Source organism: Mizuhopecten yessoensis, unplaced genomic scaffold (genome assembly GCF_002113885.1).
Source record: "Mizuhopecten yessoensis strain PY_sf001 unplaced genomic scaffold, ASM211388v2 scaffold10773, whole genome shotgun sequence".
Classification (NCBI taxonomy): Eukaryota; Metazoa; Mollusca; class Bivalvia; order Pectinida; family Pectinidae; genus Mizuhopecten; species Mizuhopecten yessoensis.
This window is the reverse complement of record NW_018408714.1, coordinates 139,448-166,313: the sequence shown is the minus strand read 5'-3', so window position 1 is coordinate 166,313 and position 26,866 is coordinate 139,448. Positions and strand designations below refer to the sequence as shown.

The window sequence follows — 26,866 nt, the reverse complement described above, 5'->3', positions numbered from 1 at the left end:
AACTGTGATTGCTCCTAGGGTCCTGTCACTCCAGCATGGTGACCTTAAAACATTGAAATGGTTGAAATTAGTGTCCTATAATGAAAGACACCAACTGGCAATCCATAGACAACTACCAAAGTTTTCCCCAGGTCTGTTACCACCCAGGAATACAATCATGCTAGGCCTTTCAAGGGGTTATACATGGCCGAGATATACAATATAGTAATTAGTGAACTATAGTTTGAAGGTTGTTTCGAAAAAAACAAATACAAGCCAAACTTATGTTTCAAAGTAAACATTGACATTTTTACTAGCCTGGGGCATTGGGCTTTGCAATTAAGACAAACATGTAGATGTTCATGAACTGAAAAAAAGTACATTGTTTTTTATTTTCTAGTCCGCGAAGTGTTCTCGAAGGAATATAAGTTTGCACTTCGTCCGTCTNTTCAAAGTAAACATTGACATTTTTACTAGCCTGGGGCATTGGGCTTTGCAATTAAGACAAACATGTAAGTGTTCATGAACTGAAAAAAAGTACATTGTTTTTTTATTTTCTAGTCCGCGAAGGGTTCCCGAAGGAATATAAGTTTGCACTTCGTCCGTCTGTCCGTCCGTCCGTCCGAGAAGTTTGTCAGGGACATATCTTCTATACTATTTCACCTGGAGTAACCAGATATTGGTGTACAAGGACATCTTTTGATGGCAGAGTGAAGAGTGCAAGAAGGTCACTTTGACCTCACTGTGTCCTATATGATTTGACATTTGACATTAACTTTGTTGGACTGGGGCATATCTGCTTTACTATTTCACCAGGAGTAACCAGATTTAGTGTACAAGGACATCTTTTGAATGTGGAGTGAAGAGTGCAAGAAAAAGGTCACTTTGACCTAACTGTGTCCTATGCTTTGACTTTAACTTTTGAAAAAGATGTTGGTCCAGGGCATATCTTCTCTACTATTTCACATGGAGTAACCAGATTTGATGTCCAATATCATTTTGGGATGGAGGAGTGCAGAGTGCAAGATTTAGGTCACTGTGACGTATGACTTGACCTTTACTGTTTGTAAATATTTGTACGGGGCATATCTTCTATGCTATTTCACCTGGAGTAACCAGATTTGTTGAACAAGAGATATCTTGGGATGGTGTAGTGAAGTAGGTCACTATGACCTCACTTGACCTATATATATGCTTCCTGACAAAAGTGTACTGTTTGTGTATAGAAATTCTTATCGGTGGCCATGGGTTGCCTTGCAATACTTTGCCTTGTTAATAAATATTTTCTATGCACAGTAGATCCTATTTCTTTCATTTTTTATTGAGAAAAGTTTGCCCTAAATGGATAAGGCGATACATTGACAAGGGTGTTACAATAATAGTAAATTAGTAACAACTAAAAGGCCTACATGGAATATCTGACAGGTTTTCTTAATGAAAATACCATTTGTTTAAACTACCATTCATTTCATTTTCATGGAAGAATATTCAGTGCACGTATGTCCTAAGGAGGGTTCTGTTCGTTTTGTTGCGGCGCCCGAAATCTACACTATCATCACAAAGGTTACTGAACTATGTGAGCTCGCTTATAGGCAGTGCCTATTTCATATTAAATGTACACAGCTGTATATATATAAACAATATAGTCGCACACCCATGTATAGCACGCACTTTTAGCTTTTAGTTTTTAATACGTGTAGTGATTTTGTATTTCTAGTCGGATATAAANCATGGACTGCATGGACCGTTTAATACTCTTAAAATACCACTACTTAAATAGGCTACACAATATACTACATATAGTGCCGATATACCAGTCGCTCACTTGTTTTTATCCCCCATTTTATACTAGTGTATACTAGGTTTTACTTATTTTAGCATACAATAGTTAAAGCGATTAGTATTTTGTAGTCATAGGTGCTTACCTACTTCACTGTAAAACGTATGGTATTTATCCATTAACTAATCCTTAACTAAAGCTTTTACCTTTTTTAAACAGTGGATGTTTTTACCCCTTTTGTCATAGGTCTGCATTCTGCTACCATCACTCCGGCAGTCACTAGACACAGTTCTAGACAGCCTTACAGCTATACAGGGACAGGTCCCGGGCGGAGTCTCTGGTATCGGATATCATTGGCAGAGATATACCTATACAGTAAGTTATTCAGTTAGTACGTAGTACATGCTTAGGATTTTTAAAAGAAAACAAGATGGCGTCAGTGGGCAGTTCTCTTACTTAACGGTTAGTAAATACCTGGATATTCTGTGTGTTTCATAGACGTTTTCTGAAGATGAAGATTGGTATAGAGGTAGGTCTCATTACCTACACTCATGATATTCTCTCTGAAACGTGTTTGATGCTGAATTTGTGAACTTTTTGACCTTTGTATATTTCATCACTATGCGCTATATAATATATATATATATGTGCACGAACCGTGAATAGCTCACCTGGGCTTGCCGCTCAGGCGTCACGCTCTACAGAGTTTTGAGGCTATTCGAAGAAAATGTTCACATGTTACAAAGCATTCATTCTGATTACGACTATTTCGCCATTTGTGATTTTTCAACACATGCCTTATCTGACCACAGAACGTGGAAAGGAGGTGTAGTCCTTCTATAGAAAAGAACCTTGTCGAACCGCATAACTGTTGTTGATTCAGACGATGACCACATCACTATCCTAAAGCTTGTTTCTAATTCCGGTGTGTGGCATGTTATACAAGTATATCTACCCAATACGAGCTATGGTTCTGAAGCTTTTAACCAGTACATCGACAAGATAGACGTTCTGTGCGAGTCTTTTTCTCTTCAATGATCAATAATTATCATGGGAGACTTCAACGCTCGCCTTAGTGGTCCTCGCCTACCAGACGACTATCAAAACAACAGAGGTGCTCGCCTTCAACGTTGCCTGGATCGTCACCAGTTGTGTGCTTTAACGACATCGTTCATTTGTTCCGGTCCGTTGCATACTTACGTGCACTCCGATTATGGCGCCTCGTCGCTTATTGATCATGTGATTGTTGACTCTTCCAAACTTGATCTTATCTCGAACTGTCATGTTGGCGGTCAGGATTACTTAGACGTCTCAAATCACAGACCTATCTTCTGTGATATCTCCTTTGCTACCGTGTCCCAAGTTGACAGTCCTCAAATGGAACGCATCACTTTTAAATGGACTTCACCTGATGGCTCCGCCTCCGCAGGTACAGCACTTTATAACGAGAACCTTAATAGTTTTATTGTGAAGTCAAACCTTAACTCTCTCGAGTTAAAAGCATCCTCCGACATTGACATTTTTAATGATCGTTTGATCAAATGTTTACAGGAGGTCTCTTTAGCTTCCCTTCAAAAGCGGAAGTTCCGGAAATTCCTAAAGCCTTACTGGGAGGGTGAAGTTAAAGGGCTACACCATGAGATGTGGAGGTTAAGGTGTATTTGGGATAACAAAGGTCGGCCTCGTGATCCCGATTCCCATTCTTTCCGGATGTATAAGGACGCAGAACGTGAGTTTCGCCAAAAGCACCGCCAATTATCAAAGGACCACCTTTCGAATCTGAACTTAGATATTGAGGACGCAGCAGATTTAAATTTAAATTCATTTTGGTCCCTAATTAAAGCCCGGTCTAAAAGAGTGTCCACTGGATCTGCCGGAGCTGAAATGGTGTTTGATAATTTAACTGTTAGAGATCCGTCGGATTTAGCGTTGCGCTGGGGGAGTACTTTGCTGAAAATTACTCTCACTCAGATGATAGTGTTTGTGACAGTGATTTTGTAAAATCTGAACTTTCAAATTTTCTGCAAGGTAATGGTCCATTGGAAGATTCAGCTGCGATAGTTTTTACGGTTGAGGAAATTAAATGTTGTTGTAAAAGTCTTCCTCATGGAAAGGCACCCGGTGTAGATTCACTTGTTTATGAAAACCTTATATATGCCTGCGACTCTCTGTATAAATGCTTATGCACATTGTTAAATGCTTTTGCAAAATTAGAATATGTACCAACTTTTCTTAAACAAGGCTTGATATGCACATTATATAAAGGTCATATCAAACCTAAGAATGACCCAAATAGCTATAGAGCAATCTCGCTTTAATCAGTCATATTAAAAGTTTATGAAAAACTGTTACTGACAAGATTAGAAAATTCAGAACTTTTTTGTGTGAATCCATTAAAACATGGATTCCAAAAACAAGTTAGTAGTACCATGACTTCATATATTGTGCATGAAGCCATTGAGTATGCCAGTGAATATGATAGCAATTTGTTTACATGTTTCTTAGACGCTTCAAAAACTTTTGACTGTGTGTGGCATGACGGTCTGTTTCTCAAACTCGCACGTTTGGGTTTCAGTCGGAAATATTTATGTGTAATTATGTCCTTGTATAAAGATATGTTTAGTGTTATTATTCATCAAAACTTTGTATCGAAAATGTTCAAGATATGCCAGGGAACCCGTTAGGGTAGTATTATCTCCCCTTGGTTATACTCTGTTTATATTAATGATCTCTTGAATGATCTTTGTGATTCTCAATATTCCTTGAGTATCTGTGATATCAACATTACTTGCCCAACACAGGCAGACGATATATGTCTTCTTGCTTTTTCTAAACACAATTTAGATTTGCTCATGCATATATGTTATAAGTATAGCTGTAAATGGAGGTTTAGATACAACCCATCCAAATCAGTAATTATTGTTTTTAACGAACGAACTAGTAACCACTCACAGTCGAACCGTAGGTGGCACTTAGGCGACAGTGACGTCACTGAATGTACAAATGTTGGGTTTAGTATAAATAAGTTTTAACCCTGATGTCGATGAAGTTATCCACAAACTACGTGGTCAATGTTTTGCTCTTTTGAATTGTAATCTATTCGGCCCCAGCATCAACCCTTTAATAGGAGTGAAACTATACCTCTCTATCGTTCTACCTCGAAGCATGTTTGGCTGTGAGTTGTGGTACTTACTTACAAACTCAGATTGGCGTCGTCTGGAATCAGTACATCACTTGTGTGCCAAACTAATTAAAAATTTCCCACTGAGGACCAGATCTGACATCGCATTAGGTATGCTTGGTTTATCATCGCTTCATTTACATGTAGATCAATGTAAGCTTCGCTTTTTTTGCGGCATTATGTAGAACCAAAACTAATTGTACATCTAAACAGCTGTTTTTATTGCGATTGTATCAAAATCGCCTTGGTGTAAATAAAGCTAAAAAGGGTTATATTGTTGATGTAAATGACATACTGTATAAGTACAACTTCAATGACTTTTTAAATGAATTTTTTAAGTCGGGTAATTTTCCTCCAAAGTTACGTTGGACCATCTAGTTAAAGATGTTCTTCTTTGTAAAGAATCAGAAGACTGGAAAACTCGTTTAAATCATTCGTCTTATTTTTCTAGGTTCAAACATCTTCATCATGAAATGACACCTTCAGTGATCTGGTACTTTTCAAAATGTCATCCTTCTTTTATTGGAATTTGCAAAACTGTTTCCAAAATGTGGATTGCTCCACCTGATTGCGAACTATTTTGCACTAATTGAAAGAGTACTTTTGAAGACGCAGTCGCCTATTGATTGTTTGTTAGACTGCGGCGAATTAGAATTAGTAAATTTGCGGGATACACTTTTGACGAACTTTTAAATAAATATCCTGTGTATGTTTATGTGTCTTTCGACCAGTCAGACAGAGAAGTCCAGGTGAACTCCTACTATTCAAGTGAAGGGATTTAAACCAAATGAAGCATGCTTAGGGACAAAAGAATCAATTTTGTATAAACTGAGGTGTGTGGCCCCCCTTCTTTGGGGCAGATGGGTGGGGCTCATTAGGGGAAATAGAGGAAAAAAATTGCCCTTCTGTACAAATGAAGGGATTTAAACCAAATGTGGTCTGAAGCATGTTTAGGGAAAAAAACCTCAATTTATTTAATTTGTATAAAAAGGTGCATGTGAGGCCCAATAGGGGAAATAGAGGAAACTTGGGACATAACATGAAAACTCATTTTCTTGGTGTCTTTCCCACCAAAACAGATTTATATGTAGTTCTTCTTATAACTTTGTTTATTGTACTCCTGTGATAAACCTGTATGGTACCGAGAAATAAATTGAAAAATATAATACCTGGGCCTCTTGTACATCTTATTACTACATTAGCTGTACATATTGCAATTATATATAACAAGTGCGGATAAGATGCCCCAACAACTAAATTACACAACAGCTAGGCACCTAGGCACAGTACGTAGGTGCCTACGTCAGTTCAGGCCTCCGTTGCGACTAACTCCTAACATACATGTAGATGGGCCAAGGAGGAGGTCAGCCCAGGCTACATCCAACTAACCTGCAGAGATCAACAGTCCCCAAAGGCAGATAGACCACAGTAGACGTGGCAACATTAGAAGTGGGAACCCCAAACCGTACACACTCAACGCCGACAAGGCAATCGAAAAAAAGCTAGCCGGCTGTGATTGGGAGAAGATCCCAAGAGCTGTATGAGTTGTACAAAGCCGAGGTGATATCTCACCTACTCATATCCATATGCTATCTATGTAACAGAGGTCCAGGGGAGAAGTGGTGCAATAGTGGAAACCAAGAGTAAGGCCAGAAATCGGGCGTGTAAAAAGAAGGGGAAACTTACTGTAGGTTTACTATAATGCTCTATCACACAACATCTACCATGATGGTCAATGGGGCAAGTGCACCCATAGGATCACAAACAGATCTCAGAGGCCCTTTCAAACAACCCTTGTCAAGACTACATTGATAAAGTTTTGAAACAAATAATACGAGGAGGAATGGCGAAAAACCAGAACCAAGCAGCCAAGATAGCAGCAGCAATTACCTCTCAGCATCTACACCTAACACAGATACAGAGTATTCAGAAAACATTACATGCAGTCTGGAAGCAGTGCAAGACTTGCCCCGGTCAGACGAAGTTATCGATCTAGATCATGACTTAAAACCTATTAATTCCGATAGGGAACAGACATTCATCCATGATGTCCCAGAGCTGGATCACGAGATGGATCCCATCCTGGACTGCTCTGTCCATGATACCAATCTGGAGTCCAGTCTCTACAGGACGACACAGTCCAGCATCGTAACGCGGACACAGTCCCTAACAGCAAGGAGGCCGGTCTCTCTCCTACTCCAGTTATACAAGATATAGAGGATGTACATTCAACCAAAAATACTGCTACACATACAAAGGAAACCACCCAAGTAGTCAAACCTAAAAGGAATATAAAACAGAACATTTTAATATAAATGAAAAAGACCAGCAAAAATCAGCATGTAGAACTCAAATTTTAAGCTGGAAGACAGGAATAAGGAACTAGAAGCCACATTACGAACATTCACAGACACTGAACTTCCCACCATGCCTATACCTACAGAACATGATAGTAGCCCGATAATAGACAACAAATGTTTGCCATCTTTGGCGCATACAGTAATGGAAAGACAACGTGTAATGGAAATGAAACTCCTAAAGATTAGAATGGACATGTTGGAAACGAAACTTGGTAGCATGCAGACTTCACATACAGGTATTACAGGTAGTGGTTCGACACAGCATACACAGAACGAGACCGATAAGGGCAAAGAGACTCGCAGCATTTTTTTTAGGTGTGGCCACAAAGGAACATGTCAAACGCCAAGGCAGGAGGTTCAAGCAAGACAACCCCACAGCCTACGGCATCATCTCGACCCCCCAATACAGATATGCAGGAGTCTAGTGAGGAAGAGTCCAACTTCCCCGGCCCAAACAATACGTCAACGGTTATCAACGTACCAGAGTCCAGGGAAGGAGGTACAAGATATACCAGAGGCTCATCAATCACATCACCCTCAACTACCCACTCCGCAAAGATGCCTGAGTCCAGGCTGGGAAACACAAATGCCCCAAGCACGTTATTCTACCATATAATTAACAAACAGAGGTCGCCCCAAGTAGGTAAAGTCAGCACCATACATTTCGATGGAGTCCCTATATGTGGGGACGAGGATATTCTACAGGAGTAGACTTCACACTTTGCGAGTCTGGCTACGCCCAAGGACATGGACTGCTTTGACGACGCACATAAAGCACTAGAAACGAAACTAGTTGCTCTAAAGAAGGCTTGGGAGGGGGAGCCTCAAGCTGACCCTATTTCATTCACCCCAGAAGATGTTACAGTAGCAATTAAGAAACTAAACAACAAGAAGGCTCCAGACTGCCAAAGCTTAACTGCGGAGCATCTTAAACTCGGTGGGAATAAGCTCATAACTATTCTAACAGATTTTATCAACACCATAGTAAAGACACGCATTATACCAGTAGTAATGAAGACTGGGATTATTACTCCAGTGCTAAAGAAAGGTAAAGATATATCGTTAGCTGGGAACTATCGTGGGATAACAGTAACTTCCATATTGAGCAAACTCTTAGAGGCAGTAATATCCACCCTGTTAAAAACTACATTGACACACTTCAGAACCAACTACAGAGGGGATTCACAGAAGGAACCTCGCCACTAAATGCTTGTTTGTTAGTAGAAGAATGCATCAATGAGGCCTTTGATTTCAACAAGCCGTTAGCACTGACCACGCTTGATGCAACCAGGGCTTTTGATGTCGTTTGGCATGATGGACTACTGCGGACACTGTATCAGGCTGGCGTGCAACAGGAACTATGGGGCTTGATCAAAGAGTTGCAAACAGAATTCTACTCCGCCGCAAAATATGAGGGACGACTTGGCCCAACGCTTAAAGTGAATCAAGGTATTAGGCAAGGCGCCAAACGTTCTCCAATCATATACAAAACCTTCAGCAATGACATCCTGAATCATATTAGAGACAACGGGCTTGGAGCCTACATAGGGAACATATTTATCGGCGCCCCAACAGTTGCAGACGAAATCTCCTTAGTGCACGACAACCCTGTGGAAATGCAGACAAATTAGGATATTATCAACTACCATACACAGAAGAAAAGATTTAGTATCAACGAAAGCAAGAGTAACATCGTCCTATATAATGCCTCAAAAGTTAGACCCAGCCACCTGTGGAAACTAGGCACGGCAGACATAAAGGAAACTGATGCGACTATACATCTTGGTATACAGAAACACAATTATCGCGCAATAGACATACAGGGCCGTATACAGATAGGAAGAAAAGCTGTGTATGCCATGATGGGTGCGGGGCTACATGGAAGAAATGGATTGAAACCCCAAATTTCGCATCAAATGTACTGTACATTTGCCCGCCCTAGAATGACATATGAACTATGGATTTAAAAGCTCTCTTTGAAAGACGCAAGGGCACTAGAGACATATGAACGAGACAGACTTCGTCGCCTAAAATTCCTACAAGGCTAATGCTCAGTTGCCGGTACATAATTCTGCTAGGGGCGTCCCCGATCACTACCACAATAGAGAAAACCTCACTAAGTACCTTAGGAAGTATTGCTAGAAGGAAAACCACACTGGAACACTTACTGGCACTACGTCAATTTGCAATAAAGGATGGAACTAGTCACAGTTAGTTTCTACACATGAGAAGGATGTTACTGAAATATAACCTTCCAACAATATACAATTCACTCAGCAACCCGCCAACAAAGCAACAATGGAAAAATATGATACAGGATACCTTAAACAAATACTGGCTGGAAGTATGGCAGGACGAACGAGTGCAGAAACCGTCCTTACGCTACCTCCACATCCCAAATAAACCATTGAGTTCGCCCACACTCAGTTTGGGATACAACAGATGGCAGTCCAAGGGAGACAACTGAGGCGATCGTCAAGGCCAGATTGTTGCTAGGCTCCTACACTTTGCAAACTTACAAACATAAATTTAAACAACACTCAGTACCTCCAACATGCTTACTTTGTAAAGCAGAACCTGAAAATGGAGTACACTTTATTGTCAAATGCCAAGCACTAGATGCATGTAGGTTGGAATACTTTTCTCCTATCAAAACTCTGTTAGGTCTTCCCAGATGCAGCCCTAGCCATACCTGCTGATTGCGGCCACACACTTCAGTTAATACTGGACTGCAGCCACTTAGATATAACAGAATTGATAGGGAACTCCAAAAACTCACTGTTTCATATACGAAGACATTCCCGGGTGATGATATACAAATTACATCGAGAAAGATGCAGATTATTAGACTTATGAATTGAGTTGGAACAGCATCAAGAATTCCAGTGTCTTTGCCTGAATGGGCTAGTTTTACGCATACTCAATAACGGAACTTTACCTTAGATATAGATAGATATGATTGATCTATCAGCAATAGCTTGTATATAACGTTATACCTTAGACGTTACCACCTCTCCACCTATAACTTATAACTAGATATATACTATGTGTACTTACCAACGATGACAGCGAATGAAACATGCGTCGTCTGCATGATTACCTCCCTTTACAGCACTCTTTATATATACGGCGGCTCATACAGGCCATATCAATAGTAGGCAATATTTAATACAAAAAACACGAATATTAGTCAATTTTAACACGTGATATATACCTACGAGATCAACTTATTACAAATGTGTTTCTTTCTTTTGCAATTTGTTTGAGGTATTATGGTAGAATGGTTAGACTACTAGTTGTACTTATCGGTGTGTATATGATATAGTGTGTAGTGCTGTTAACCTCACCGCCACTAGATGCAACTAAACTGTGTACATATATACTGCGATGCATTTATAAATAGGGTGATGATTATCATTACGGTAATGGGATTTTCCATGTGACATAAATATAAATATACAGGAACGCCAAAAAGTACCCCAGCGACATATACTACTCGACAGAAAACCACATCGAGGTGCCCCGATTAGGTAGCGGGGGAAATTACAGACAACAACAACAATGGCGTCACTACTTTATTTCCATATGAATGAAAAGTAATGAATGACATGCCATATAAGGAGATATCAGAACATTTACTGCCTCCTACTTCATGCAGTGGTTTACAGCAGGTATATTCTTTCTCCCGACCTACCAGGTGTACTTTATTGAGGCAAGGGTCATACTACAGTCCTGTGGTAGTGTTGTGATACAGGGACTGTAAGATAACATTCATCGCCCTATTGTTTGATAATGCAATGTGTTTAACTTTCAGATAAGATTACCGGATTTCCACACACTGATGCAATTGCAGCGCACGGTGCGTGCCATCGCATTATTTTGGTAGGTATACTGTTGTCGATTGGTATAACCTGGGAACACATAAGGACTATTTTAACTGGACATGTACGACCTGTGCGTGATTGGAGCAGGACTGATCGGATCAGCTGCAGCCCGCCATGCCTCCCTACAACACAATACCAGAGTGTGTCTTATAGGACCTGAGGAACCGCAGGTAAGAGCCTTCCAAATACACACAGGCTTTAGTTGTTGCGCAGTACTTCCGGTCAATCTCCACTTGTATATATCGGTGGCGCAGTGGATAGCGCAACAACCTTTCAACAAGACCCCACACACGCTTCCATCCGTACTAACAAGAGTGGTTAATATTAGTTGTAAAAACTGTTTCATGAATGTTGTAAAATAAGTTGTACGGTCCAATTCCATGTTTGGACCAGAGTGTCGCTATTATTTATGAGGCCTTAATTATAACTAATTCTGTAAGGCTGTCGGGTCAAGGTTTTTTCGCAACTCGGGCAGAGATATCTCACGTCATACGCCATGCTAATTCTTTTCTATCTCGTCCGATTTACCACTACGTGACATTTCGCAGAATTTTACACGGCGACGTATTCATCCGCGAGTAAACGGCTCAAAAACGACAATCTGCATAATACTCATTCTGTTTTGTCATTATTTGTATGGTTCTAATGTATATTATGTTGTTAGATGTCTGATGTTGTAGAAAAAATATAATCTATACTGTAAAACGCGTTTCCTCCTTGTAAAGACGGACTTCTTTTTTAAGTGGAATCATTCAAATTAAGGTGGGGCCCCAGACTTGATGCTACATGTAGCAGTGTTATCAAAATTGAATAGTTGTTCACACTATAAGGTGCGAGAAAAAAATGTAATACTTGAACCTGTAACTGACTGACATTGGGTTATCTCAGTCTCGGGATAAGATTCAGTAACATCCTAGCCTCGGTTTACGCCTCGGTTGGGACAATGTTACAGAATCTTACAATTTAGCCCTCGACTGAGATAACCCGATCTCGGTATTACAGGTAATATATTTCATTAGTCTCGTTGCCTACCTGTCATATATCTCGGTCAGTTACAGGTATTATATTAGTCTCGTTGTACGATATATCTCGCGCAAATTGTCGTTTGAAAACGTCTCTATGATTAGAATATATTCATTCGCATTTAAACAAAATCAGTTCTCCTGATTCAAAAATAAATATATAATAAATAAATTGATAAATACAGGTACTGCCATCAAAAGAAGTCGTAGCCGATGTGTTAATTATCTCACAATTTAGGTGAACCGGAACGGTTTGGATGTGTTTAAGAAGGTGCGCGCACGTGCACTGTATGAATCGGGAATTGCTTTTTCATCGTCTTATAGAATCTGTGAAGATTTTTACTGTGTATGTAAAAAGTAAAGGAATAAACAAGATTGATAGATAAATCAATTAATAAACAAGATTGATAGATAAATCAATCAATAAATATTAGGTTATTGTACATTGAACTACTAGTCATTTGATATCATGCCAGCTCATCTATCACATGTACACTTAGATAAGTTTTAAGACACTACGGATGAAATCCTCCCCAATTGAGATAGAGAGTAAGGGTGAGAAAACGTGTCACCTTTATCCGATATGTTTTGCACAATTTCTCACCCCGGGTGAGAAATCGTGCCGTTACCGACCTCCCAGTAGAAACCCTTGGCTGTGACTAAGTTGACTATTGGTCAACATGAGATATGAATTAAAGCCTCATATAAAGAACATCATATAATCTAGTGCAGCGAATTGACTGTGACATGTAAATAACGGACCCTAGTATAGCACTATTACACAGTAGCTTAATTGTGTTGAGGGGACGTTCACCATAGTAAAGTCTAGTTATACAACTTGAATAAACGGGATTTAGTTCTGCTTCCCTTACTTCTAGATATACTTTTTGCGCATCACATCATACCCGTTATATCATTTGAGAACTCTGCATCATACCCGTTATATCATTTGAGTAAACTTTTTTCTCATACAGGAGAGGAGTTTGGGATCTTCAAGGGAGATATTTGGCGCCCATTACGATGAAGGGAGGATCACGCGGTGCTCTGATCCCGACCCGGTGTGGGCCACTTTGGCGCAGCGATCTATAGATAGGTACAGGGAGCTAGAGGCTACTTCCGGTAGGTCAACCATTGGATGCGAGTTATCAAAGGCAGCATTTGGTTTATTGATGCATCTGATTAATTTTATGCCTTAAATTCACCGAAATAATTTATTTTAAAACTGAGCATGAAAGCATGCTCTATATTCCATTCAAGACTATATACTTTAAACATAAAAAGTCATGATCTGAAAAGAAAGAAGAAGGGGTGCCAATCTGGGTGTTCTAGTCGCTACCACTGATAAGTGTTATTGTTTTGCATTGAAAGATAGGGCATATCATTGTGATGCTATTTTTGGAACCTGTCTCGATAATTTTAATGCATTGTGTAATACTAAAGCACGACATAATGTAAGTGACCGAACAACCGGCATATGTATAGTTGATAAGTAGGTCACAATGGCCATGTTATCATATCGGCTTTTTCGTGTCAACGACACCCTATTTCGTGCCTTAGAGCTATACATTAATCTCGTCAAATTATACTATAAGGATATCTTAAGGTAATCTCAAGAAGAAGTTGTGAAGTAAAGCGGGGTATTTTTTTTATGTTGGTGGGTATTTTGGTTAACATTTGGATGTACTACCATCCCTTGGTGAAAGGTCATCATATTTGTATGTGCATACCTTCATTGGAATCATTTATCACCACAGACCGTTCTGATCTTAAGACACTGGCAGATAAAAGCAGAGGTTGTTCCATGGCTTACTCCCCCCCCCCTCCCCCTCAGCAATTCTGAATATAAATGTAAAAAATAAATATGAAAAAAGTATAAAAACGCCATCCGTCCCCACCTCAAATCCCAATTCTTAAGATAAGGTTAAGATAACTTCTACCATGTTTGCGATGTAATGACCATGCATTTATGTTTCTATCTAAACTCTAGATCTACTTAAAACCTGTCAAATTCCCGGTCAGGCTGTTCCATTGAACTTGCTGCAAAGTTGACATGAAACAAAAGTAATTAAATCCGTCAATACTGACTTCATTTGTTGACAAGCGATGCCGACGGATTAGTGGATTTGATTGATTGAAAATGAAAAATTCTTCCCATATATATCCAGGTTAAATAGGCAAAAAAAACCTCACAAATTATTGTGAATGTAAACGTATTGGCATCATGCGAAAAATATACTATACAATGTGAAGGCGTATGGACACTTAGGTGGACACGAAAAATTATGTTCAATATAAACGGTGGGTTTTGACCGACTTGGGGCAGGGGACGGGGCCCAATGGGGGAAATAGAGGTAAAACCGTTGAAATCCTTCTTCTATCATAGGGAATAAATCCTAATTTGGTCTGAAGCATCCTTGGGCTTGTTTGTTTGTTTGTTTATGTTTAACGGTCCATCGACGGCTGTGGTCATTTAGGGCCATGGTGATATTTTTTTTAATTTTTTTTTAACAAACATGTGAGTAGCGAAGACAAAATCAGATAAAAAAAGGTTCATTTTAAAAGCATTCGCATTGTATGTGTAAATAATTAAAATAAAAAGGGGGTTAAAATAATAAAAGAGATAACGAATTGATGTTTTGATTGGGTAGTCGAGGTTAGTAAAATTTTCTGTGGTTAGCTTCTCATTGCACATGTGTTGGAATTGGACCCAATCTGCTTTGTGCATATTCCATCGAGGTAGAGGATCATCAAGAGGAGTCCCAATATTCTTAAGAAAAATTGGAAAGTGGTCACTCCCACAAAGATCTTTATTTACCTTTCAGTCATAATCAAGAAGAATGGAAGGATGGCATAATGATAGATCAATGTGGGTGCGAGAGCCTGTAGCAGAGTGAGAATAGGTAGGGGTATTGTTGTAAAAAAGGCACAAGTTGTTTTTATCTATAAATTCCTCGATACGTCTTCCTCTCACGTCTGTGTTTTGAAAGCCCCACAGAATATTATGACCATTGAAATCACCGAGGATTATGAATGGTGTTGGGAGCTGGGAGACGATGTTAATGAGTTGCTCACAAGTGAAAACAATACTCGGAGGGTGATAAATTGAACAGACGGTTATATGTCTGTGTAATGTTGCACAGATAGCAACAGCCTGTACATTTGTGTTTAACTTGATCATTATGAGAGGAATATGTGTATGGACAGCTACAGCTGCACCACCTGCTGCTCTGCTGCCTACAGTTGGAATGTGACTGTAGAGTGAGACATTTGATTGGGTTTTTGAGCATGATTACTTGTAGACAGAAAATGGCGGGTCTAAATTCTTTTAATAGATTCTGAAATTCTTCTATATTTGCCTTTGAGCCCGGATGGGGTGTCCCCCGAACACCAACTCTGCTTAAAATCACATAATCAGATAATCAATAACTGCTAATAATTGCAAAATAATAATTAATATTTTTTTAGAACAGTTTTCAGAATCAGTCATATATTTATTATGATATATAAGTTAAACTTGTATTTTCAGATTTCTATGAATTGTGTTTAACTTGGGTGACTTCAGTTTGATATTATTATCTGTTATGTTTTAATACAAATACTTCCTCGGCAATCATACAGAATGTTTTTTTAACCCATCTTTGTAAACATAAAAAGGGTCGGTAGACAAGGGGATCCAGTATCATCTTACTTATTTCTTTTGGTAGTTGAAATATTAACTATCATGTTAAAAAATAATAAAAACGTTAGGGCATAAACATAAATAACAAAGTACACGGGCTCTCACAGTTCGCTGATGACACATCCGTTATTTTAAATGGCACAAAATCTTTATATGATATAAATATACTAAAATATCAGGGTTAAAAGTAAACAACCAAATTTACCTTACTTGGGATTGATTTCTCTGTCAATTTAGAAGACATGGTTACTGTATTTCAACAAAATTATTAGTATTATAGATGGTAAGTTACATCAATGGTCAAGAAGAATTTTAACACCTATAAGGAGAATAACTGTTCTTAAATCTCTTATCATTGCAAAAATGAATCATCTGTTTATATCATAATTCAATCATTGAACAAAAACAAAACAAAAATTGTCTGGCAATCACCAATTGATAGAATAAAACGCTCAACAATTGTTCAAGACTATAGTGAGGGTGGACTCAAAATGATTGATTTAGAAAACTTTATATATGTACTTAAAACTAGCATTCAATGGGTCACTTTCAGGCTTCTTTCAAGAATACTTCAACCTAATCATTGTTTGAAAATAATTGGAATCAAACAGTGTGATTTATGTAATTTATGCCAAGAAAGCAAAGAAACTATAGAACATCTTTTTTAACAGTGTCAAACAACTAATACCTTCTGGCAAGACATACGTAGATGGATATAATAAAAAACTGACCAAACATTCGAAATAAAGGAAGATCTTATACTTTTGGCAAAAAAATCCATTCCAACTAAAATCATCATGATTCATGCAAAATTCTTCATCTACTTTAGCTCCAGAAAGGTTTACTGTTTATATTTATGTTTAATAATGGCCATCTTTTAGTGCTGTATTAAATGTGTATTACTGTTATATGTAGGAATAGAAACTGTATTTTATTGCTGACATTAGTATATCAATGTGGCTTAAATTAAGGAATTTTGTTATTCATATAATGTAATGTTATTTTTCTTTTTCATATAATGTAAAAATTAATATTTAATGAGTAATTTCTATTACTTAGTTCTGTGTTAAATATGTATTACAGTTATATGTAGGAAATAAAAACTTTTTATCCATTTTATTATTGACTTTAGTATCATATCTACAGAATGAGTTGACATTCTTAGTTGAAACAGGCTATAACTAAACTTCAAAGTATTTCCTATACAAACCCCTTCCTTTCAATTCTCCAGAGTTGGTGTTCGGGGAATGAGCCCCGCGGATGTTCCATTGGATAATTGTATTGTTCATATTTTTCTACTTTGGCTGGATTTCGATGGAGTTGAAGCACGAAGCGTTGAGGCATTCGTCTCTTCTTCTACTTCTAAATTGTACTGACCAACTTCAACAATTTGAAGATAAAATGTCAGACGAGGAGTGAAACATGGAAAGAGATTGTTTTAAAAGATACGAGATGGTCTAATTTGCGTTTGAAAAGTGACGGTAGAGGGCTGATTTGAATAATTCCGTTGTGGGGCTCGACATAACGTCAGGTGGGAGTTTATTCCACTCGGGTATAGTCCGAGGGAAGAATGATGCCTTTCTGGTCTGGGTTTTTGAGTGGGGAATTTGATACGAAAACTGGTGGTTTGTTCGGGATTTTCTAACTATAGGGATTAATCTGTCTGATTTTACGATCTGATCAGGACGTTAAATCTGTTTGTCTGGTCCTCTGATCCTTTGCCATAGGTGACATTGAGATCGGGTCCATCAGATTTGTCCCTGGCTATTTTTTTCTTTTTTTTTCTTGGGTCTGTCGGTTGGTGATGTTACCTCTGACCTCAGTTGGAATCGAGGTACAGATGTAAGCGACGGGATCGCTGCGAACGCATATGTGCCCTAGATGGGCCAACCTTTGGAGGGTTTTCTCCTGGAGAGCAAGATGTTTTTGATGGTGGTGCTGGTTTTGATGAAGATGCTGTTTTTGATGGTGATGCTGCTTTTGACTGTTTGTTGTTTTTAGTTGGTTTGGTTATAGTCGTGAAACGGGATGGGTCTCCCGTTATGATTTTTTAAGTTCTGTTGAACAGCCATGTCTGGGACTTGCGAGCCCCAGGCAGGTATGTCTTCAGATACTTGAACCGAAGCATCCTTGACTGCGACATTGTCCTAGTCCTAGACATTGTCCTAGCCCCGGGAAAGGAGACATTTCGGGTATATTTGACCCGCAATATCTCTCTCTCGCGATTCCAGGCAGGACAGTCTCGAGACGATGCAGCATGCTTTCCCTCACAGTTGACACAAAGCAGGTTGGCAATATCACAGTCGCTCTGGTCCTCATGACCTTCACGACCACAATCCTTGGGCCAAGGGGACTCAATTTTGTATAAATGGTTAGTGTGGCCTTCCTGGAGTTAGAGGGGCGGGGCTGAAAAGGTAAATTTTAGGTTCAAATCTTTAAAATATTTTTCCTCCTGGAGGGATAAAGGGATTTAATCCTTATTTAGTCTGGATCATCCTTGTGCGAGGGGGACTCAATTTTCTATAAACGGTGGGTGTGGCCCCCCTTGGGCAAAGGGATGGGCCGAATAGGAGAAATAGAGGTAAACCTTTAAAATCCTTCTTCTACCATAGGGATGAAGGAATTTCATCCCAATTTGGTCTGAAGCATTTTTAGGTAAAGGGGACTCATTTTTGTATAAACGGTTGGTGTGGCCTTCTTTTGGGCACAGGGGCGGGGCCCAATAGGGAAATAGAGGTAAAACCTTTAAAATCCGTTTTCAATCATCAGGTTTAAAGGATATTATCCCAATTTGATCAGGAGAATCCATGGGGCAAGAGGACTCAATTTTGTATAAATGGTTGGTGTTGTCCACCTGGGGACGGAGGGGCTTGACCAAATAGGGGAAATAGAGGTAAACACTTTAAAGTCATTTTCTACCGTTAGGATTAAGGGATTTTATCCTAACTTATTCTGGAGCATTCTTGGGCGAGGGGGACTCCATTTTGTATAAATGGTGGGTTTGGATCGACTTGGGGCAGAGGGGATGGGGCCCAATAGGGGAAATAGAAGTAAAACCTTTGCAATTCTTCTTTTATCAAAGGAATTAAGGGTTTTCATCCCAAATTTGGCCTGGAACATCCTTGGGCAAAGGCGACTTTTATTTGGATAAACATTGGTACATGTAGTGGCCCCTTTGGGTGCAGAGGGGCAGGGCTGAAAAGGTAAATTTGAGGTTCAAGTCTTTAAAAATCTTTTTCTGTATTATTTGAGGGATTTTATCCAAATTTGGCCTGAGTATCCTTTGTCTAAGGGGATTAAATTTTGTGAAAACGGAGGGTGTCTCCCCCATGGATGCAGAAGAGGAATTTGAGGATGAAGTAATTGGAGGGATTCCATCCAGTTTGGCCTGGAGCATCCTTTGGCAAAGGGGACTAAATGTTGTATAAACGGGTGCACAACTGCGGGATCCAATAGGGAAATTTGAGGTTTACATCTTAAAAATCCTTCTTCTGTACCAGCGGAGGGATGTTATGTAATATGAACTATTTCCCATGGTTTCTATATCATCTAGGTGAGCGATACAGATCCTCTGGGCTTCTTGCTATTATATACAGATTTAGTGTTACACAATACACCAACATATGAAGGAAAAGGTTCCAAAAATAGCATGTATTCTTACCAAAATGTGACCATCTCGGATTTTGTTCTCCCATCTTACCCCTTTGTATCTCTTTATGGTCTACAAGCTGACATTAATTCATACACTATCAGATGGTCGAACCCCAAGGAATAGTTATGCAAAAAGTAAAACTTATGGGTGATGGCGACCAGAAAGCCTGAATTGGCATATTCTATTGATGTCCCAATCGGCACCCCTATAAATGATGGGACGAGACTGGGATATTTCGCTTGCGCTTAGTTATTGGGAAAATATATTTTTTCTTAAAAACAGTTGAAGTATTTATTTGGTTTTTATAGTGCTATATATACGACGTATTAATCTGTTGGCGTTTTCTGTACAACAGGCGTGACATTCTACACAGAGGCGGGCTGTCTGATGGCCGGCACAGTCCAGGGGCAGTTCATGTCTCTCACCCGAGACACAGTAACATCACATAGCATTCAGCACGTATTCATCGATTCTGAATTACTCAAGAAACGATTTCCGTACCTCAGCATGTCCAACACAGACGAGGCAATCTACGAAACGACAAGGGCAGGCTACATAAGCCCTAGGGCGCTGATATATGCACAGAAATTCGTGGCTATGAATAACCAATGTGACGTCATCAATGAAGTTGTATGTAAGGTTTCACGAGATCACGTCGACGGCAAGTCGTACATGTCGGTATTGACAGAGGAAGGTCGGACGATTAAGGCACAGCGAGTCCTTCTGGCCACAGGATCTTACACAACCTTCAAAGACCTTCTGTGCACAGGAACGGAACCGGAAGTGACACTCTGTCCGCTGACTGTAGCCAAGGTCGAGGTCAGCGAAGAGGATGCTAAGCGTGTAAAGTAAGTGTCTGGTGTCGCAAAGATACATGTACGTGAAACATGCGTTTTACCAAAAGCGATGACTTGTTTCATTTTTGCTGGACCCATATGTTCGCGCAGGTAGTCAATCGCTAACAAGATTGTTCTTTGTATTTTTTTTAATAACGTCATTTTCCAGACAGATGCCGTCCATCCTGTACTACGGTCATGGTGCCCCGGACTGGCCCACAAAATACCCACGTAATGCTAGCAACCTCATCGGCGTATACGTACTTCCACCCATCAAATACCCGGATGGTGAGTCTAAAAAGACATCCGGCTACAGCTAACTCACCTGGTTCATTGTAAATGTATGAAGATTTCACCTGTAGGGTCTGTTCGTTACTTATTTTCATTTCTGTTGAATTCCACATACAAAGTTATATGTTACATGAATTGTTTAGCAGTTTCAATACAGATAGGTAATTCGTTGCAACACATACCGGTACATCAGATCAATTTAGTCTATTTAATATTATTTTATCATATTATATGGCATTGTACAAAGTAATTTTCCCCGTTTTCTACTCTTGATACTATTTTCAACATGATATTCTATTACTGTAAAAATTCGACAAAATTTTAACTAGGTGTTGAAAATACTAAATATCAAAATAAACTAGAACTGTTTGGTTTGGGTTTTTTTTTTTTTTTTTAACTTCCTATTAAAAGCTAAGGTCATTTAAGGACGTGTCTCCATGCGTCTTGTATAAGCGTGCATGTGTGTATGTGTGCCGGTGACAGGGTATGCTGGGTACTTGCCTCCTTGTGATAGTGCGGATCTGATGCCGACTTTATAGTGCTATCTCACTGAAACACCATGCTGAAGGCACCCAGCACAGCATTCCCCCCGGTCACATTATACTGACAACGGGTGAACCAGTTGTTGCCGTTACCCTCAATGCTGATCGTTAAGCAGGGGCAACAACTACCAGTTTTAAGTACTTTGGTACATGCATGTCCCGGCCTGGGGACAGAACCAATTGCCTTCCTCTTGTCTGGGCGAACGCTCAACATTTAAAGCCAAAAGCGAGGCATTGCCAAGCAAGGTTGAAGGAAATAAAAGGTAGGTTGAAGTAGAAAGAAAGATAAAGATCCCAATTGTTGCAATGGGTGCAGCAGTGTTATTTTGGTCGCTTTTGTCTATCCAAAAAGAGGGCACAAAAGTAAATCCCCAGTTCTGCAGGGCAATTTGTTATATTAAAACACATTTGAAAATGACACCCTTTTCTCGTTTTCCAACAACCTGTTGACAATATTGTCACACATACAAGAGTTCACCAACTAGTTATAATGCATCAGATTGGAGCCCTATACACACCCAATCGTTGATACTCCACGCACAGAGATATATTGTGTTTCTAACTCTACAGGTAAATATTACATCAAGCTTGGAAATTTCGCTGACTCTGTGTCTCCACGCCTGACGACCCCAGCGGAGGTGAAAGCGTGGTACTGTGGTGATGGGATATCTTCTCTGGTGACAGATTCGGCGCGACTCATCACAGCCATGACACCAGGTGATATCTCAACATACGTTTGTATATCTAAAACCTATTATAACTATACACACCTTCCTTCCTATCATGTTTTAAGGCAGTAAATATAAAAGAAACCTTTTAATTGTTATAGTTTCTAATATGTAAGTACAAAATCCAGAGATACTGTAGATCGCCCCTGAGGAAACTCTTAAGGTAAAATGAATCTTTACAAAAGAGTGCACTCGCAGCATTAACTGTAATCAAAGCACGGAGGATACGGAATGGCTAACTCTGTTGAAATATGTGAGAAAATAACCACATTGATACCGGGTTCAGATCGTATGTTGCACTACAGCGAAAACATTGAATCATTACTAAAATACTGAAACGAAAGTTCCAGAAGAGTACGTACTACACGTACGATACCAACTAGTCTTGCTGTTATGTTGATTTTGGAGTCGTACTAATAGCATGGTGTGCCGAATGATGACAATTGTCTTTATTTTTCTGTTTTTGGTGATACAGAGAAGGGGTTAGATATGGTTTAAACAGTTAAATGTATTAAAGAAGATCGGGAAGTAATAAGTATTGGGTTAAAGTGTGTTCCATTTAACATGATCCTGAGTTAAATAGAGAGGGTCATGATCAGTTGGGTCCTTGTTGCCCGACTTAAGGATGGACTGTATATACTCTAACCTGACCAATCACGTGACATTTCCCCTTTCCGAAATAATGGTCAAACATTCTTAGAAGAATGTCCATTTTGGAGGCTCTCCGCTGATACATATTGTCAAAGTCAGTGTTCTATCTTTTATGCGAGTGGAGTGATACATGTAGTATATGAAGTTAAGGTTGCATGTTTATGTGCAGATTCCCACCATGTCCCAGATGTATGTTTCTGCCACCAGTTTCTAGAATCAGTCAACTAATAATTGAATTAAAGAAATCTTTAACTAAACCACGGACTTAGATAATCTAATTCCGTGACTAAACATTTAAGATAGTGCGTTTATGTTGTAATAAACATCGACGTCATATATGTTATCAGTGCACATTGCTTATTTCAGCTGTTTTCATAACAACCGTTTATTAATATTAATGTCGTAAGGAGTTCTCGCTGTATCACAGGTAAATGATGATATACAATCGACTATTGATAATGCAATTAAATAGTGCTTTTTTTATATATACATTTGTATTATGAAAACTTCCATAATAAACGTTTTCTATGTTGGTTAGATTTCATTTCAGAAATAATCAACATATCTACGTGCATCAAGACGGAATATATTACGAGGGTGAGAAAATATCGGAAAAATAATTAACGAAATAATTTACGAAATTATCGAATCCCTAGTTACATATACGTTCATATTCCATCATATTATACAAACACAAGGTTATTAACGTATCTATTCTCTTTCAATTGTAATAAAATGAAAGGGCGTTTTCGTGACCCAGTCTGTGTCCATATAGCCTACAGTATACAAGGTGGCCTTGATAATAAAATTTATCAAATTAGGTTGTTCTTTTGCACGTGCAAATATCGGTCACGTGTTGCATTCAAACTGCTCGTTTTTAACCTACATATATCGTTTCTCCAATTTTGGGTTTGAAGTCCGATCAAGCTTAACGATTTTCCGTCGCTACTTGGTTTCTCAATTAGACAAACGACAAAAAAATAAACATTGACGTCATGTTTGATACAAAATATTTATTTCAATCCATCAAAAGCATTGACATCGCAAGAAATCAACACTTTGCAGACAAAAGAAAAATACCTGACCAAACAGTTGCGACAGACACGATACTCTCACTCTCTCTCTTATCACACTCCACTTTAATTTGTAGTCCGAATTATTCTGACGTTTTATCGACTTTTTTTATATCGGTCTGGCGATATAAAACAAGAGGCCCATGGGCCTTAACGGTCACCCAAGTCCTACAGTATTGATTTTTGTTGTTGAAATATGAAGTGGGGATAATGATGTCAATCATCCCTACCAAAATTTGAGTAAAAAATAGTTAGGTACAACGTGAAGTTCAGTTTGTCAGGACAATGAGTTGATCATTCCTAGACCGAGTTTCAGTTAAATAGGCATATTAGAAATTGATCTTAAGTTTTAAATATTTTTCTTCCAAAATGGCAGCTATTACGGCCATATTGGATTTCTGATCGACCCGAAAAAAAACCCCAATTTGTCAGGCCCATGAGTCGATCATTCCTACCAAGTTTCAGTTAAATCAGCTCAGTAGAACTTTACTTTAAGTTTGTAATAGTTTTTCAAAATGGCTGCTGTGGCGGCTATATTGGATTTCTGATCGACCCGAAAAATAACAACAATTTGTCAGGACCATAAGTTGATCATTCATACCAAGTTTCAGTTAAATCAGCCCAGTAGAACTTGACTTTAAGTTTGAAATAGTTTTTCAAAATGGCGGTCGTGGCAGCCATATTGGATTTCTGATCGACACGAAAAATAACAACACTTGGTCAGGAAGTAGTCAGTAACATTCCCATTTAGTATCAATGAAATCCCTTTTACAGTATTTCAGCTTAAGTTGAATGTTAACGGACGACGACGGATAGCAATAGGTTACTTGAGCTAAAGCTCAGGTAACCTAAAAAGTTGATAAAACGTCAGAATAATTCGGACTATCCACATTGCAAACAGACTGCCACAAATACTCTTTTTATTTTTACAGAACTGGCTCAGACTGGAATAATCTCCCACCAGACCTGGTCTCATCTGTAACTTTAGAAACCTTTAATAGTCGTCTCTCCTATCTACAGAATTATCTCTGTTCTCACTCTCTTTTCCTGTACATAAACACTATCAAAACATCAACATGATCTTCAATATGATGAAGTAGGTCGATTATCAGTTAGACATAGTAGAACATTTCAAAGTGACCGGCCAGGAATTTAGTAAATAACGTAAATATGAGGATATGGTTTGCTCGGAATTAAATATTCAAACATATACAAAAATAAATGTGTATACATTGTACCCTCATTCAACAAAGGAAAGTTCAAACAAGCCCCAAGGTCGCTTGTTGCATTTCACGTGCATGGACTTTAAGAAAATAATACAGGCCTGTGCATGGTCTATCGTCAAATAATGCATGCATGGTTATATTTTAGTAGCCAATGAAAAATGTTGTTACATCGCCGACATAATAGAATTTTACGTAACCGAGTTTGCATAGTGGCAGGCAGTCGTAAGTCTGTATCCAAGCGTCTGTGTCTTAAATTACAGCTTGTCTATAACATCGTATTTGTACAGGTATCTTACAGCTTGTCTATAACATCGTATTTGTACAGGGCTTGTTATTTTACAGCTTGTCTATAACATCGTATTTGTACAGTGCTTGTTATCTTACAGCTTGTCTATAACATCGTATTTGTACAGGTATCTTACAGCTTGTCTATAACATCGTATTTGTACAGGGCTTGTTATCTTATAGCTTGTCTATAACATCGTATTTGTACAGGTATCTTACAGCTTGCCTATAACATCGTATTTGTACAGGTATCTTACAGCTTGTCTATAACATCGTATTTGTACATGGCTTGTTATCTTACAGCTTGTCTATAACATCGTATTTGTACAGGGATCTTACAGCTTGTCTATAACATCGTATTTGTACATGGCTTGTTATCTTACAGCTTGTCTATAACATCGTATTTGTACAGGTATCAAGGCAAAGTCCTTTCACGGTGATCAGTGTGTGATCCTAGAGACTCCAACCGGTCGTCCCTACATTGACCTTGTCCATCCCGGTCTCTGTGTAGCTATCGGAGGCAATGGCTACGCCGCCAAGTCTAGCGACGAGATCGGACGCATCGCCGCCATGTTGGTACTGCGTGGAGTATGGGATTCAGATATTCCTGCCGAAGTATTCAAACTACGACTTAAACCCAGGCATAAAACAAAGTCCAACATTTAATGTCTGTTTTTCATCTTTGCCACTTCCTAACAATCTGGCTCGAGGTCAAAGTGGAAATCCATCACTATGAGACGTACGAACTTGATAAGATGCCTACACTTAACAATGTATCTTTTCAGTTCAGACATGCCAAATTTTCGGGATCTTTTATGGAATTGTCGATTTTATAATATCATACAAGGTTGGAATATTTATTATATAATGAAAAGTGTCAGCCCGGGATAATGATTAAATGATTACTCACACCAGCGTTTTGGTCTTATGGACAGTTTATATATTAGTTAAGAAATACCAAAACCATATTCAATAAGGCAAAGTATTGCAAGGCAATCCAAAGTCCCATACCTATAATAATAATTTCTATATTTAACAAACAGTACACTTATGTCAGGATGTACCTATTATAAGGAAAGTATATCCCGATATATACTCCGTGCACTCCGTCATCCCAAGATGTCCTTGTACACCAAATATGGATACTGCTGATGAAATAGTATAGAAGACATGCACCGGACAAACTTTTTCAAAAGAAAAGGTCAATTATAATGTAATTGGTCAAAATGACCTAATTATTACACTCTGCACTCCGTCATCCTAAGATGCACTTGTACACCAAATCTGGTTACTCCAGTTCAAAAAGTATAGAAGATAAGGGCGCCCAGGACAAACATTTTCAAAAGTAAAGGTCAAAGGTCAAAGGTCAAGTCATATGTCACAGTGACCTTCTACTTGCCCTCTGCCATCCCAAGATATCCTAGTTCACAAAGTCTGGTTACTCGAGGTGTAATAGTATAAAAGATATACCCCTGACAAACTTTCCGGACGAGAGGAGTGGAAACCTATAGTCCCTCCCCCTGGGAACTGGTGGGAGACAAATGACTTATTTATTACCAGATTATCATTTCCACCATGTGTGAATATTGGTCCGGAGTATCACTTCCACCATTTATCAATCTTCATCCGCACTCCCACCATTTATCAATCTTCATCCGTGAGTATCACTTCCACCATTTATCAATATTCATCCGTGA

The 26,866-nt window shown here is 38.9% G+C and overlaps 2 protein-coding genes across 6 annotated transcripts; both read left to right on the top strand.

Moving 5' to 3' along the window:
• Positions 1 to 2,003: 2,003 nt before the first annotated feature.
• LOC110462372 lies at positions 2,004 to 26,512 on the top strand. Of its 5 annotated transcripts, XM_021516308.1 has the most exons (8): positions 10,719 to 10,971; positions 11,115 to 11,354; positions 13,181 to 13,325; positions 19,893 to 20,385; positions 20,543 to 20,661; positions 21,777 to 21,923; positions 23,124 to 23,182; positions 25,582 to 25,703. In XM_021516308.1, the coding sequence occupies exons 2-8, from the start codon at positions 11,244 to 11,246 to the stop codon at positions 25,618 to 25,620; spliced, it is 1,113 nt and encodes a 370-aa protein (XP_021371983.1). In that variant the 5' UTR covers positions 10,719 to 10,971; positions 11,115 to 11,243; the 3' UTR covers positions 25,621 to 25,703. The 5 variants fall into 5 exon arrangements, with proteins under 5 accessions (XP_021371980.1, XP_021371981.1, XP_021371982.1 ...); XM_021516305.1 differs by lacking the exons at positions 10,719 to 10,971; positions 23,124 to 23,182 and adding an exon at positions 2,004 to 2,134 and having other exon boundaries at positions 25,582 to 26,512; XM_021516306.1 differs by lacking the exons at positions 10,719 to 10,971; positions 23,124 to 23,182 and adding an exon at positions 2,189 to 2,221 and having other exon boundaries at positions 25,582 to 26,512.
• On the top strand, positions 7,634 to 8,931 carry LOC110462377. Its single transcript, XM_021516313.1, has 2 exons — positions 7,634 to 7,939; positions 8,464 to 8,931. Exons 1-2 carry the CDS (start codon positions 7,634 to 7,636, stop codon positions 8,929 to 8,931), a joined length of 774 nt encoding a protein of 257 aa, XP_021371988.1.
• Positions 26,513 to 26,866: the final 354 nt, after the last annotated feature.

Coding starts and splice junctions, on each gene's coding strand:
- LOC110462377 (XM_021516313.1), top strand. CDS start 7,634: ATGTCAAACGCCAAGGCAGGAGGTTCAAGCAAGACAACCCCACAGCCT. Junction 7,940..8,463: donor ACAAACAGAGGTCGCCCCAA/GTAGGTAAAGTC, acceptor GACACACTTCAG/AACCAACTACAGAGGGGATT.
- LOC110462372 (XM_021516305.1), top strand. CDS start 11,244: ATGTACGACCTGTGCGTGATTGGAGCAGGACTGATCGGATCAGCTGCA. Junction 11,355..13,180: donor TAGGACCTGAGGAACCGCAG/GTAAGAGCCTTC, acceptor TTTCTCATACAG/GAGAGGAGTTTGGGATCTTC. Junction 20,662..21,776: donor ACCCATCAAATACCCGGATG/GTGAGTCTAAAA, acceptor CTAACTCTACAG/GTAAATATTACATCAAGCTT.